The sequence below is a fragment of the Salvia miltiorrhiza genome, chromosome 2, assembly GCF_028751815.1.
Source record: "Salvia miltiorrhiza cultivar Shanhuang (shh) chromosome 2, IMPLAD_Smil_shh, whole genome shotgun sequence".
Classification (NCBI taxonomy): domain Eukaryota; kingdom Viridiplantae; phylum Streptophyta; class Magnoliopsida; order Lamiales; family Lamiaceae; genus Salvia; species Salvia miltiorrhiza.
In genome coordinates this window covers 27,316,748-27,331,799 of record NC_080388.1, presented here as the reverse complement: position 1 = coordinate 27,331,799, position 15,052 = coordinate 27,316,748, and the positions used below count along the sequence as shown (strand labels likewise).

The following is a 15,052-nucleotide window of genomic DNA, read 5'->3' as shown; positions in this document are numbered from 1 at the left end:
CGTTCAAACCTCTCCCCCATAAGAGTGTTTTGAGTGATTCGGAGGTCAGAAGGGTTTTCTGTCTCTGAGAGTCTTAGTGCGTGTTGTGCTAAGCAAGAGAAATCCGACGCGAGTGAAGCGTGGGTACTGAAGAAGGGTTTTCTTCAGTGGTACGGTTGTGTGCACCCGGCAAGCACACGGTTCGGTTTGCAGGGCACCAGTTAAGCACTTGCGGAGTAGATTGTTGGTCTGATCAACCAACCGTGGATGTAGGAAAGGGTTTTTCCGAACCACGTAAAAGTCTCTGTGTTGTTTACTGTTGTCAGTTTTACATTCTTACTTGTGTTATTTCAATTGATAAACTGAACACTGATTAACGGCAAAGAGAAACCATAACCAACAACGTGCTCCACCGAGGCTATTGCAAAACTAAGTTTAATTTCCGCTGCGTATGATATCAGTCTGACTGATCTATGCTCTGATAGTCAGGAAGAGTGATACCATCTCTGTTTTAGCAAACGCGACTGAAGCCCTTATTTGCATCAGTTAAGTTCCAGTAACTTAACTGATAACTCTTTACTGAAGGGCTTTCAGTATCAGTCGACAACCCTGTTTGGTCAAAACTGATTTCAGTAAAACAGGTGTCTTTGTTTGCAAGCAAAGTTTCGTTTTGATCTCTGACTGAGATCCCTCTGATTGAGGATTGAAAAAAAAAATAGCCCATAGGTGTATTCTCCCCCCCCATACACCTATTCGAGACCCTTAGGACCTAACAACCTCTAACAACAACTCCCTCCTCATCAGTTTCAGATGAGTCAACATCCCCTTCACTAGCATCATATTCAGATTCTACATCTACTTCACCTACCAAATCTTGTTCTGTCCTAACATTGTCATCAATAAGCTCAAAAACATTGGGCTTGTTTGCTAAGTTCCTTCTTGACTGGACATATTCCTCATCATCACTCACTAGCTCATCCTCTGCTAAACCATCTAATGCTGAATCATCATCAGAACCCTCTATAGAAGGGGTATAGTCATCATCATCTTCACTCATATCATCTAGAGGACCATCCCCATCTCCACCCTCTATCCCTCCTAGACCCTGCCCTTGAAGTCCCTACCCTTCAACCCCCTGCCCCTCAATACCCTGCCCCTCAACACCTAAATCAGCAGCCTGCACCTCAATACCCTGCCCTTCAACACCTAAATCATCAGCCTGCCCATCAACATCCCCCATTTCATTGTCCTGGCCTAAATCAATAGCGTCATCATCGTTTCCCATCTCCCCACCCTCAACATAGACAGTTAGTATCCGTTGGTTAGACTCTAGATGACCTAAAAGTTCCATCACCTGCCTGTCTGCATTTATAGTCTTATAGGTACTAGTTTCAGGTATTCTCCACCAAATATCAGCCCATTTCGTGTACCCGATTTGTTCTACGATTTCAGTTAAGTCAAAATATCCAAATAAGTCAGGATCAAGACGAGACCTAATCTCCATCACACCCCCAACATAGTGATCTGCACCATTAACTGGTTCAAACCCACCCCCATGACGCACAAACAAGGTAAAAGTATCACTGTAACAAGCAAAACAATAAAGAATCAATCATCAACATAACTTTGACAACATGCAGTGCAAAACTTAACTTTACAAAGGTTCTCCACATACATGCATTTCAGAGCTTCCTTCGTTTTTTCCAGAAAAATTAAACTCAAAATAACATCTATAAGGAAGCACACTTACGGATTAGCCATCGCCGATGATGATGCAATCAGTTGGAACACTTGAAAATGGAGATATCGGACTTTCCTTCTTCCTCAGGAGCCGATGAAGATGACACAGTGTGAGTGACTCTTCGTTTTTTTACCTTCTGAGTTTTACTTTTACAAATTGATTTGGTAGGGTTAAATAATTCTATAGCCAAACGACGACGTTTTTGCTGATTTTCGTGACTAAGCAATTTTAGTTTAATGACTCAGCAAAATTATGCCACATAAGTGACACGTCATTGAAGTTAGTCGCCGGAAAATTAATTAGGGGAAAATTACGAAATTAATCACCGGTCAAGGATTCTATCGCGAATTTTTAAAGTTAAGGAAAATATGCAAAAACGGAGAAAGTTTAAAGATTTTGATGCTATTTGCCCAAAAAAATAATATATTATTTGAAAAAAGAAATATCTAGAAACAAATCAAGGATTATTTTAATAAGAAACCCAAAATTAGTGGTAACAAATCAATAATAAAAATTGGATTAAGTATCAAATAAGCCCCTGACATGGTAGCCCTTATCACGTTTACCTCCCTATAGTCCAAGTTGGGCCAATTAAACCCTCATAGTACCTAAAATCGAATAAGTGAGCCCTCGCCTCTAACGACCATATAACGCCGTCCGACCAGGGCTGACCAGGGCGCCAGAGCAGAGCGCATAGCAGAGCACAGCAAAGCGCATAATAGAGCAGAGCAGAGCACAAAGCATAGCAGAGCAGAGTGCATAGCAAAGCAGAGCAGAGCGCATAGCTGACCAAGGGCGTCAGAGCTGAATCATGCGCTTTGTTGTGCTCTGCTATGTGATCTGCTCTGGCGCCCTGGTCAGCCCTGGTCAGACGACGTTATATGGTCGTTAGAGGCGAGGGCTCACTTATTCGATTTTAGGTACTATGAGGGTTTAATTGGCCCAACTTGGACTATAGGGAGGTAAACGTGATAAGGGCTACTATGTCAGGGGCTTATTTGATACTTTACCCATAAAAATTTTAAACAAATAAATCAAAAAAATTTGGAAAAAATCATATAAATTTTGAATTATATTATTGATATGATTTTCGGAAAAAATAAAATAAAAAATAAGGAAACAAAGAACTTAAATTTCGGATCTTATCAAAACTGAAAAATACAAAATAAACTGTTGAGTATATTTAGGAAGGGATATTTTAGTAAAATCACAACATAGGAAAAAACCAGTCCATTCTATACTTTTTTCCCTCCATGCAAAAACCCAGTTTTTCCCTTTCTTTTTATTTTTGTTTTTGTGAAAAATATGAGTTAGAGTTCAGAAAAAAAAAAAAAAATATATATATATATATATATATATATATATATATATATATATATATAGGGAGAGGTTCAAGAAAGAACCATAAATAAAAAAGAACAGAGAACCATTTTCAGCCATTCGATCATCAAGATCTACGGTGGATGTATCATCTTGTTGGATGACTGCAGATCCTGGGTTCGAATCCTGAAGGGAGCAATTTTTTTTATTTTTTTGAGTGCATTAATTTTAACAGCGAATGCATTAATGTTTATAGTGAATACATTAGATTTGATGGTTCTCACATTCTCACAAATAATGTAGTTCTCTCTAGAACCACACCCTATATATATATATATTTAAATATATAGGATAGAGTTCTATGGAGACCATTAAAAATTCGAAGAACGAAGACCAAATCCTATGCATCGATATTGGTATATCCAAGGGTGATGATTCATTTGGTGAAGATTTGATATTTTCGTTAATTGTCATAAATATAGGCAATCAAATCTTTTATTTATGAAATATTAATTTGATGAAGAATCTGTTACGTGAATAATGCATCCACAGAATGCTTATTTCCATCCTAGTGTTCGTAGAAAATACTAATAAACATACTAATGTTCGTAAAAAAATAAATGAACATTACTAATGTTCATTGATATTTTCGTAAAAAAATAAATGAATATACTAATGTTTGTCGATATTTTCGTAAGAAAACAAATGAACATAATAATGTTCACATATTACGTTTATTGACGGATCAGGTCCCAAAACAGAAAGTTTCGGAATTTCCGGGATTTATTCAACGTGATCCCAGATTTCAGTGAATTTAATTAATCAATATTTAATTACATGAAAAATCAAATGAACCGTTAGATTAAGCAAGATCAACACACATGATTTGTCTTTGTTATTTATATAGGGGAGTGGTCTCCATAGAAGCTAATATATATATATTTTTAGCACAACTAGCAAAAAAATGGTATATTGAAACCCTGTGAATCTTTCAGAGTGCATAAGATAGAAACTCAAACACGAGTAACTACATAGAAGAAATCCAAACATATAATTATGTATATAAAATTGGAATGGACAGTTGAGCTGAAACCTAACAGTGATACGAAAGTTTGGATACAAAATGCCAAGTGATCAAAACATAGTAGAAAAAATTTCCCAATACTGGAAATTTATGAGTTGCCGATGCCCCAAACTTGGATGACACCATCGGTATACCCACTGAAAAGGGTGCTTCCATCAGCTTTCCAGACGAGACTGGTGCAATATATGCCCGCAGTAGTTTGGGCAGCTTCGTCTGTCGCCATTTCACTCTCCTGCTTGAGATCTGCAACAACACTCTTGCTCTCCAAATCCCAAATCTTGATGCCCGACTCGGTCGCAGCACAAAGCCAATACCTATTAGGGCTAAAGCACAGAGCATTAACGATGGAGCCAGCTTCCAAGCAGTGCAACATCTCCCCGTCCGACAAATTCCAAAGCAAAATGTCACCATCCTCGCCCCCACTCGCGCACAGCGACCCATCGGGCGACACAGCCACCGTGTTAACGTAACCAGTGTGGCAAGTCAGCGTGGCGCGCAGCTTGCAATTGGTCAAATTCCAAACCTTCACACTCTTATCCCAAGACCCCGACACAAGCGTGGGCTGGGTGTTGTCAGGGGAGAAACGGACGCACGACACCCAATCTTTATGCGATTCGCCGCCCTGAATCGTATACTTGCACTCCCCGAGCGTGTTCCAGAGCTTGATGGTCTTGTCGCGAGACGCCGACACGATCTGGCGGTTGTCGGCGGAGAAGGCAACGGAGAGGACGTCCTTGGTGTGGCCGACGAAGCGCCGGGCGGTGTCTCCGGTCTGCAGATCCCAGAGGCGGAGTTCGTCATCCCATGAGCCGGAGAGGGCGAATTGGCCGTCAGAGGAGAGGACGACGTCCTGGACAAAGTGCGAGTGGCCGGTCAAGCGGCGGGTCGCCACGCCGAACGTGCTGTCCTCTTTGGTGAGAGTCCAGAGGATTAGGGATTTGTCGCGGGAGGCGGTGACGATGGTGTCGGAGTTGTCCATGGGGGCGGCGATGGCCGTCACCCAGTCGGTGTGGCCGCGCATTGTGCCGCGGAGGACGAGTTCTTCCTGCCCCATTGCCATGACTGCTGCTAGGGTTTGGTTCGGGGCTTTTCGAGAAGAGAAGCAGCCGATCAAAATAAAATTGAAAAATTTGAGTTCAGAAATATATAATATAGGGTTAATTCTAGTGTATGGCCTGAACTTTAAAGTCATTTGTAAATATGGCTCGAACTTTGAAAAATACAAAAAAAATAGTCTTAATTTTGAAATCAATTGCAAAAATAGCCTAAACTTTGACATCATTTGTAAAAATGGTCTAAACTTTGAAGTCATTTGTAAAAATGACATTAACTTTAAAAAATACAAAAAAATGACATGAACTTTGAAGTCATTTGTAAAAACAGCAAAAACTTTATTAATACAAAAAATGACTCAATTTTTATCAAATGTATAAAATTGGCATGAGCTTACACTTTCGGATTCGAATTATGATGAAAATTATAATTTTCAAAGTTCAAAGTTCAAATTACAATTATAAAAATGGCATGAGCTTACACTTTCGGACTCAATTTTGGCTATTTTTACAAATTACTTCAAAGTTCATGTCATTTTTTTGTAATTTTTAAAGTTCATGCCATTTTTACAAATGACTCTAAACTTCAGGCCATTTTTGCAAATGACTACAAAAGTTCATGCCATTTTCTATTAATTTTAAAGTTCATGCAATTTTTACCAATGAATTCAAAGTTCAGGCTATTTTTTTGTATTTTTGAAAGTTCGGGCCATATTTACAAATGGCTTAAAAGTTCGGGCCATAAACTACAATTAACCCTATAATATATATGTATATTTGGGTTATTTGAGTTTAATTCAGTAAATTTTGCTTATATAATTTTGGGTTAATTTGTTTTAAATCCACAAACTTTATGTGTTTTTCGATTTTTTCCAAAATAAATTAAAATTTATTCTTTCTCAATTTCCTGAATTTCCCATAATAATCAACTCCAATGAAATTGAATCTGATGTGGCGCCAGATTCTGCTGATGTGCAATATTGAAAGGTTTTAATTTGGTTTACATTCATGAACTTTACGAAATTTCTGATTCCCCCCCTCCAAAAAAAAAATTGCAAATTACAAAAATTTAATTAAAATTAAATCTACAAAATTCTAAACAAACACAAATTGGTCAAAAATTAATATTTGCAACTGCTGAAAAAATATTTGTAAACATGGTTGTACATAAATAAATATTTAAAATTAGGGGTTTAGAATGGGTATTTGCCTGTAAATCCATAATTTTTACACATAATTGGTTTATGTACCTAATTTTATTTTTCTACTTTTAAATATACTATAACCTTTTGTTTTTGTCTCAAATTTATTCGGTGATCGGTTTTTCTTACGCTGGCGCCGAAAATGCCACTGTGGCAGTCGGAATTGATGAGGTGGCAGCCGAAATTGACACCTAAGTATATTTTTTACATGTCGCAAAAAAATAATTAAAAAAAAAACAAATTTTTTTCCAAATCATCATCTTCCCCAACCTAATTCACCTCTCCCCCTTTCTTCCCCCTTTCCCCCACCTGTTGACCCCTAATTCACCTCCCCCCACCCGCTGGCGCCACAGCTATTGAAGGTTGCGGTTGCTACGGCGGGTTCGAGTTCGGCGACGAGGGCAGGCGGTGGGCGAGGGAGTGGCGGACGCTGTCGTTGGCGGCATCCGGATCCTGGGCGCAAGTATCAGGGTTTTGCGGTGAGTGGTGGCGCCAAAGGTGGTGGAGGGGGCAGGGGGTGGCGCCGAGTGGGGGAAGGGCGAGTTAGGGTTTGGGGTGGGGGGAAGGGGGAAAAGACAATGGGGGGAAGGGGGTTGCCACAGTGGCATTTCCGGCGCCGGCGTAAAAAAAATGGCCACGGGACAAATTTGAGACAAAAACGAAAGGTTATGTATTTAAAAGTAGAAAATAAAATTAAGTGCAAAAACTAATTCCGTGTAACCGTTATGAATTTACAGACAATTACCCTTTAAAATTATAAATTACACAAACACAAAGTACTATTTTGAAAGCAAAGTGAGGCACCGATACAAAATAAAATCACCCCACCTCATAAACAAATACACAACTCCAAACCTCAATTTTTATCACATCTCTGAAATAAATCAACAAATATTTTTTTCCATCCATTCCACTTAGTTGGATAATCAAACAAACCAGAGCTTATTTGAATCGCATAAATCGACAAGCTCATGGTGTTGGTTGCTTAATTGGTGGTCCCGGTGGTCCACGCTGTTAGCAAAATAATGGGCAACGGGTATGTCCCCATCACCATTAGTTTACTGTATTTGAGGATGTGGATTGTTGGCCCAATGCTCTTTATTCTAGCTCAGGCCCATCTACCCGCGTAAGCCCAAGCCCATCCCCCTTTTATACCCTAACTCCCTCAATCAAACCCTAAATCCCCCACTTCTACCCTGCGCCGCTCTGATCTCTCTCTCTCCCCGAAACCCTTCATCTCCCCCGTCTCCTGGTCTGCTGATCCCTCGAGCTCCACCACCATTTATGGTTTATCCATCCTACCCAATACCACCCTTCACCTACCTGATCTGTCCCCATCTTGGTTATAAAGCACTCGATTGTGGGAAGTTCCGTTCAAGAGGTACACAACGTTGAAGGCTCTGCTATTCCTTCTGTGTTTCCGGTCTGATCTCCGGTGTTGTGGCTGTGAGGAGCGGGCTTCCTGCTATTGAGAGCATTATCATCGGATTCCTGAGAAGGTCTCCTACTTGGTGATATTGCTGAGTTCCCTGTGTCGCCGGAGTCTTGTCCATCGGATTCCTGAGTTTAGGCGGCTGGGTTTGACTGAGTTGGGCTCCGATCTGTGTTTGGATACAAAATGGCAAGTGATCAAAACACAGTAGAAAATATTTCCACATACTGGAAATTTATGAGTTGAATCTCATCGGCCTATACCCCAAACTCGGATGACACCATCGGTATAACCACTGAAAAGGGTGCTTCCATCAGCTTTCCAGCCGAGACTGGTGCAATATATTTGGGCAGCTTCGTCTGTCGCCATTTCAGTCTCCGCAATAACACTCTTGCTCTCCAAATCCCAAATCTTGATGCCCGATTCGGTCGCAGCACAAAGCCAATACCTATTAGGGCTAAAGCACAGAGCATTAACGATGGAGCCAGCTTCCAACCAGTGCAACATCTTCCCGTCCGACAAATTCCAAAGAAAAATACCATCCTGGCCCCCACTCGCGCACAGCGACCCATCGGGCGACACAGCCACCGTGTTAACGTAACCAGTGTGGCAAGTCAGCGTGGCGCGCAGCTTGCAATTGGTCAAATTCCAAACCTTCACACTCTTATCCCAAGACCCCGACACAAGCGTGGGCTGGGTGTTGTCAGGGGAGAAACGGACGCACGACACCCAATCTTTATGCGATTTGCCGCCCTGAATCGTATACTTGCACTCCCCGAGCGTGTTCCAGAGCTTGATGGTCTTGTCGCGAGACGCCGACACGATCTGGCGGTTGTCGGCGGAGAAGGCAACGGAGAGGACGTCCTTGGTCTGGCCGACGAAGCGCCGGGCGGTGTCTCCGGTCTGCAGATCCCAGAGGCGGAGTTCGTCATCCCATGAGCCGGAGAGGGCGAATTGGCCGTCAGAGGAGAGGACGACGTCCTGGACAAAGTGCGAGTGGCCGATCAAGCGGCGGGTCGCCACGCCGAACGTGCTGTCCTCTTTGGTGAGAGTCCAGAGGATTAGGGATTTGTCGCGGGAGGCGGTGACGATGGTGTCGGAGTTGTCCATGGGGGCGGCGATGGCCGTCACCCAGTCGGTGTGGCCGCGCATTGTGCCGCGGAGGACGAGTTCTTCCTGCCCCATTGCCATGACTGCTACTAGGGTTTGGTTCGGGGGTTTTCGAGAAGAGAAGCAGCCGATCAAAATAAACTTGAAAAATTAGAGTTCACAAAATATAATATTTAATTTTTTTATTAGGATAAAAATTCTGATATATATTAACATATACAAATACATGTATAAAATCTAATGCAAAATCGAAAAGTGAATAATACAAACAATGATGAATATTGTGTGGAATTATTAGGTCATGGAGTTCCTCAACACACGTTTGATGATGTGGAAGAGGTATAGAATTCTAAGTATTCTTTATAGATTTGGGTGACAAATAAATGTAAATTAAAATAGATTTATATTTTATAAATATATAATAATATAATATGGATAAAATAGACAATCCATAAGTTGTGCCTTAAATTAATTGCCTTAGGCTCTTTTTCTATTACTAGCAGAGAAAACGTGCGTTGCACACGTATTGCAGATGATGAATTGCTTGATGTAAATTATGTCAAAAATTATCTTTATAGATGATGTGTAATCATTGTTCAGCCTACAATTAATCTCAACATCAAAATAAATAAAAATAGAAAATAACACCAAGAATTTATGTAGTTCGAACATAAAGATCTATGCCCACGAAGATCACCATAGAAATTTCACTATTAATTACCCAATTTTACAATGATAAGGTTGAGTCATGTCATAAGAATGAAAAAAAGTCTCTCTTCAATCTACATATGATAATCATATTTATAAGTTATAAAGTTAACTTAGCTCTAAAGTAATGAAGTCAATTGGGCCCAAATTTAGTTATAATAATCTTTGTTTTTAGGCTGAACTGTCAAGGGGTGGTGCGACGTTGGATTGTCAATGTTGAGCTAAGCTGCAAAACCGAGCTCCAAGGCTGAGACAAAGCTAAGCTCCAAAGCTGTCAAAACTGAGTTATCAAGGCTGGGCCTTGTGCCCGTGAGACCAGCGCCCTGCGACCGTCAGTGCTGTGCAAAATATAAAATATTCACTACATAAAAATTTAAAATTACCGGCGGCTTTTTCCCACCGCTAAATATAGGGCGGCCGCCGGAAACACATTTACCGGCGGCATTACCGGCGGCGAGAGGCCGCCGGTAATTTTGTCGTCGGTGATCTCTATTCCGGCGGCATATGGCGGCCGCCGGTGATTAGTGGCGGCCGCCGACGCCGCCGGTAAAGTCCACCAGACGACGGCCGCACGCTCGCCGGACTGCCGAAGGGTTACCGACGACTTTTTGCCGTCGGTAAATTTTTTTAATTTATTTAATTTATTTATTTATTTTATTGTATGTTCAAAATTTATTTTCGTATTTATACAGTATTGCATAACTTAGACGAACTTCCCACTCGGTCACCCATCTTACTTCTCGGTCACCCATCTTACTTGTACTCTGAGCCAAGCACGCTTAACCTTGAAGTTCTTTTCGAGTGGTCACCAGTACAGAACACTCGTATTATTGATATATCTAATGCCTATTAATTCATTTAAACTCTATTTCAATATACAATATACATTCATAACCTTAGAATATGTCAAGATGATATCCAAGAGATATTGTTAATTATGGATCGGGCTCGTTTCCGTCCTTATTTTAATGTCGGAAAAATATTTATTTACTATTTTAATTTAATTTATTTATTTATTTTTTTTTATCAATCTTGTAACAATCTTGAATTCTTACTATGAATATATCTTAGATTAGTGATGATTGATGAGTGAATCACTAATCAAATTAACATTCTTAAGTTATAATTATAAGTTTCTTACTAAGAATCTTGAATTCTTAGTAATAATCTTGGATTAGTGATGATTGATGAGTGAATCACTAATCAAATTAGCATTCTTAAGTTATAATTATAAGATTCTTACTAAGAATCTTGAATTCTTAGTAATAATCTTGGATTAGTGATGATTGATGAGTGAATCACTAATCAAATTAGCATTCTTAAGTTATAATTATAAGATTCTTACTAAGAATCTTGAATTCTTAGTAATAATCTTGGATTAGTGATTATTGATGAGTGAATCACTAATCAAATTAACATTCTTAAGTTATAATTATAAGATTCCTACTAAGAATCTTGAATTCTTAGTAATAATCTTGGATTAGTGATGATTGATGAGTGAATCACTAATCAAATTAAAATTCTTAAGTTATAATTATAAGATTCTTACTAAGAATCTTGAATTCTTAGTAATAATCTTGGATTAGTGATGATTGATGAGTGAATCACTAATCAAATTAACATTCTTAAGTTATAATTATAAGATTCTTACTAAGAATCTTGAATTCTTAGTAATAATCTTGGATTAGTGATGATTGATGAGTGAATCACTAATCAAATTAACATTCTTAAGTTATAATTATAAGATTCTTACTAAGAATCTTGAATTCGTAGTAATAATCTTGGATTAGTGATGATTGATGAGTGAATCACTAATCAAATTAACATTCTTAAGTTATAATTATAAGATGCTTACTAAGAATCTTGAATTCTTAGTAATAATCTTGGATTAGTGATGATTGATGAGTGTATCACTAATCAAATTAGCATTATTAAGTTATAATTATAAGATTCTTACTAAGAATCTTGAATTCTTAGTTCATGAGTGAATCACTAATCAAATTAACATTCTTAAGTTATAATTATAAGATTCTTACTAAGAATCTTGAATTCTTAGTAATAATCTTGGATTAGTGATTATTTATATTTCAACAACCGTTTACCTCCTTAATTGGTGGGATCCTCCCAACTTAATCATATTTTAATTAGAGTATTAATAATATAAAAATATATCATTTATCTTTCTCTCTCACTCATATTAAATGTTTCAGTAAATTATTAATAATGATAAATATTGTCAAATAACATTTACGTCCTTAAAATTATATTTATATTTTTATTATTCAATAACAATTAATTATAATATGCACACGTATGCGTGTAGTGTCACACCCCAATTCTTGAATAAATAAATATAATCGAGCTGTGAATAATTCATAGAAAAAAACAAGGGAAAAACCTTGTTAAAACCGAAATAGGATAGAAAGTCGGGCTATGCCCCTTTGGATCACAAGTTTTGTTTCATGCTTCTGACAACCGACATTCATTAGCATAAATTTAGTAGTGAAGAGTCTAAGCTCGGTCAGGTATATCATTTGAAATTTAACATGAAGATCTTAAGTTGGAAAAACAAAAGACGAATATGAGTAATTGCTACAGCGGAAGTCTAACAAAGGAATTTAACCCTAGCCTCAGCTCCGTCCCGTCAGCATCGGCCAGCCAACCTGAAAACATTTGAAAGTATTTTTTGGCTAAGTACTAATGTACTCAGTGGGCATGCATATTCATAAACATTTCATATTTTCTTAAAGACAGTTATCCAATCATACTTGACATAACTTAGAAGGTTTTAAAGTGAAATAACTTCTAAGCATGTTAAAATAATTTCTTTCATTTGTGCGCACATGTCACACTCCCTTTCTGTTACTCGCTGTGATCCCGGACCTTTAAGCCACCGACGGATCCATTTCTCCCATTGCACTTGCCCTGAGGACGTAACTCAGACAAGTTGAATTGACCTCGGGACACTACCCAGGCAGGCCCTTACATTACATGCTTCGGAACACATCCAGCAAGCACCCTTATAACGCCTCTTAGTTAGTGCCCGATGGAGATCAACCCACCAGGTGAGCTAACGAGTGTACACAATTCTCAAATAACGTGTTAGGCCATGAGAGAGCCTCAATTGATTCGTTGTGGCGAGCCTTAAACAGAGGAGAGTGCACATAAACATTTTATTGGATAAACAGTTTGCATTTCATTGAATAAATAATTTTCATTTCATTGAAACATTTAGAGCTTAATAACTCAATCATACTTTATACATTTGGAAAGTAAGCCCACCTGGTTAGGCAAAGCCTGAAGATCATAATCACATAAACTCATCTTGGGAAAGCAGTGCTAATCCCCTTGGTCCACAAAGCCTACAAGAAATTCTATCCTTAATAGGTATCATGAAACTAATCTTAATGTCTTAGTGGATGTACTAAACATACTTGATTCATCACGCCGAGTTTCCAAAATTTAGTAAATAAATAATTGAAAACTAAATTCTCGAGTTAAGGACACCAACAATATCCTTACTCGATTTTCTTAAATAATTGGATTTATAAATAAACCAATTAAATCATGAATGCTTTCACTCACAAAAATACTTGATGCAAATCATTTCATGCTTAATCATATATGCACATAATAATATTAATATTATTATGCAATTTGTCTTTAAAATAATTAATCAACTAGTGATAGTCAAATTAATTAAAATGTGGACTGCCCAAAATAATTAAATGTAAGGGCCAATTACTTAAAAATTCGTAGCCTACATAAATAAATAAACAAAGGCCCAATACCTTAAATAGACTCAGCCCAACAACTTAATAGTCTGACTTCTAATGATTCAGCCCAAACCTATTCTAACACAAAACCCTTCCCCACTTCTCCTTCACAGAATCACAGCTGCGCCTCTTTCTTCTCCAATCTCTCTCGGCTCTCTCCCCAAAAGTTCCGCTGCCACGGAAGCTCGCCGGAGGAGCAGCGGCGATAAGCCGCCACCACCAGCTCCTTTTGACCTCCGTTCTCCCTTCTCTCTCTCCGACAGCGACGACGACCGCCGCCACCAGTCAACCATCTTGCTCCGCCTCTCTCTCAAAAATTTCAGTGAAACCATCGCCGTCTCCTTTCCCATCTCTCTCGATCTACCTCTCTCTCCACCTCCGGCACCAACAACGGCTCCTCGCCGCCTCTGTTCCTAGACTCCCTCATCTCTCACCGCCTCTGTCTCCCTCTCGGATTCAGGCTCGCCGAGCCCTTGCTCAACTCACCGCCTTCACTCTCCGGCAACCGCAGCGGTGCCACGGCCGCCGCCCTCTTCCCCTGCCAAAATCAGCCACCACCGCCCCTCTCTCTCTTTCCCTTCGAAGTTCGGCAACTGCACAGCCTGGGGCTGCCGCCGCCGAACTCCAGTTTCCCCCTAGACTCAACAGGAAACACACACACACCAAGAGCAGCAAACTGACTCGACATCTACACCACAAAACCGAGACTTCCCCATTTTCTTCTTTTTCCTTTCCATGAATACAAATTTTCTTGAAATCAAATAACAAAATCGATGCTTCAAGACTCAACCTTTCCTTTTATAAATCATGCTTTGATACATGTATATGAATGTTAGAGTTCTTATCTATCATGCTTGTAAACAATTGAGGTACAAATAAAAAGATTTAGGTGAAACCTTGGGTGGATGATGAGCGTGGCTGTCATTTTGATTTGGGTTGGCTGCTGGGTTTATTGAATCAAAATGGTAAAGTCCAGCGCTTCGAGTTTTTCATTTCTTCTTACGACAGATAGAGAGAGCATGGCAAATAATTGAAGAGAGTGTAATTCATGAAAATGGTGAATTGGCTGGAGTGTAACTTGAGATGTGGTAGATATTTGAATCTGCAGGCATGGCCTCAAATTGGGGGCAGGCATAGGGTGGCTTGTAGGAGTATAGGGTATGGTTGAGTTAAAGCATTGATTGGACAATTAAAATCTTCATGATATAATTATCAAAATTGTAAAAATCGTTTAGTATTCGCTAAATAATTACCTCGTGTAAATGCTTGAATGCTTAATTAAATAAATATGCAATGCATATAAATTTAAATAAATAAACTTTACAAAAGGTTTTGCAAATTATTGTTGGAATTAAAGATATTTTCATTTTCTTTTATCAGACGTGAATCATCTTGACTTCTAAGTTCGAAATTTATTCTAAACTTAGTAGGAAAAGAACGGAGTATTACATCCGTCCCTCCTTATAAAATTTCGTCCTCGGAATTGCATATCTTAGTATTCTAGCTTGGGATACTAGACTTTCGTTTTATTCGCTGCTTACGTGGCCTTTTCCATCATGATGGTTCCACTACATGACGAGAACAATGGTTTCCATCATTATTGTCTCATAAAACTTGAACCTTGCGATCAAGTATCTGGACTGATTTC

At 39.0% G+C, this 15,052-nt stretch overlaps 2 protein-coding genes and 1 long non-coding RNA gene across 3 annotated transcripts; all 3 read right to left on the bottom strand.

Annotated features, from left to right (window-relative positions):
- Positions 1 to 4,034: 4,034 nt before the first annotated feature.
- Positions 4,035 to 5,240, bottom strand: LOC131007690 (guanine nucleotide-binding protein subunit beta-like protein). The gene has a single exon (XM_057934623.1). The coding sequence runs from the start codon at positions 5,182 to 5,184 to the stop codon at positions 4,213 to 4,215; it is 972 nt and encodes a 323-aa protein (XP_057790606.1). The 5' UTR covers positions 5,185 to 5,240; the 3' UTR covers positions 4,035 to 4,212.
- A 2,791-nt stretch (positions 5,241 to 8,031) lies between these two features.
- On the bottom strand, positions 8,032 to 9,055 carry LOC131007694 (guanine nucleotide-binding protein subunit beta-like protein). The gene has a single exon (XM_057934626.1). The coding sequence runs from the start codon at positions 8,999 to 9,001 to the stop codon at positions 8,060 to 8,062; it is 942 nt and encodes a 313-aa protein (XP_057790609.1). The 5' UTR covers positions 9,002 to 9,055; the 3' UTR covers positions 8,032 to 8,059.
- A 3,026-nt stretch (positions 9,056 to 12,081) lies between these two features.
- LOC131007729 (uncharacterized) lies at positions 12,082 to 14,778 on the bottom strand. The gene is made up of 2 exons (XR_009096233.1): positions 14,301 to 14,778; positions 12,082 to 12,990 (listed from the first exon to the last, which is right to left on the bottom strand). It is a non-coding gene; the product is annotated as an uncharacterized LOC131007729 (long non-coding RNA).
- Between the last annotated feature and the right edge of the window lie 274 nt (positions 14,779 to 15,052).

Excerpts from the sequence above, each read along its gene's own strand:
- LOC131007690 (XM_057934623.1), bottom strand. The coding sequence starts at position 5,184 with ATGGCAATGGGGCAGGAAGAACTCGTCCTCCGCGGCACAATGCGCGGC.
- LOC131007694 (XM_057934626.1), bottom strand. The coding sequence starts at position 9,001 with ATGGCAATGGGGCAGGAAGAACTCGTCCTCCGCGGCACAATGCGCGGC.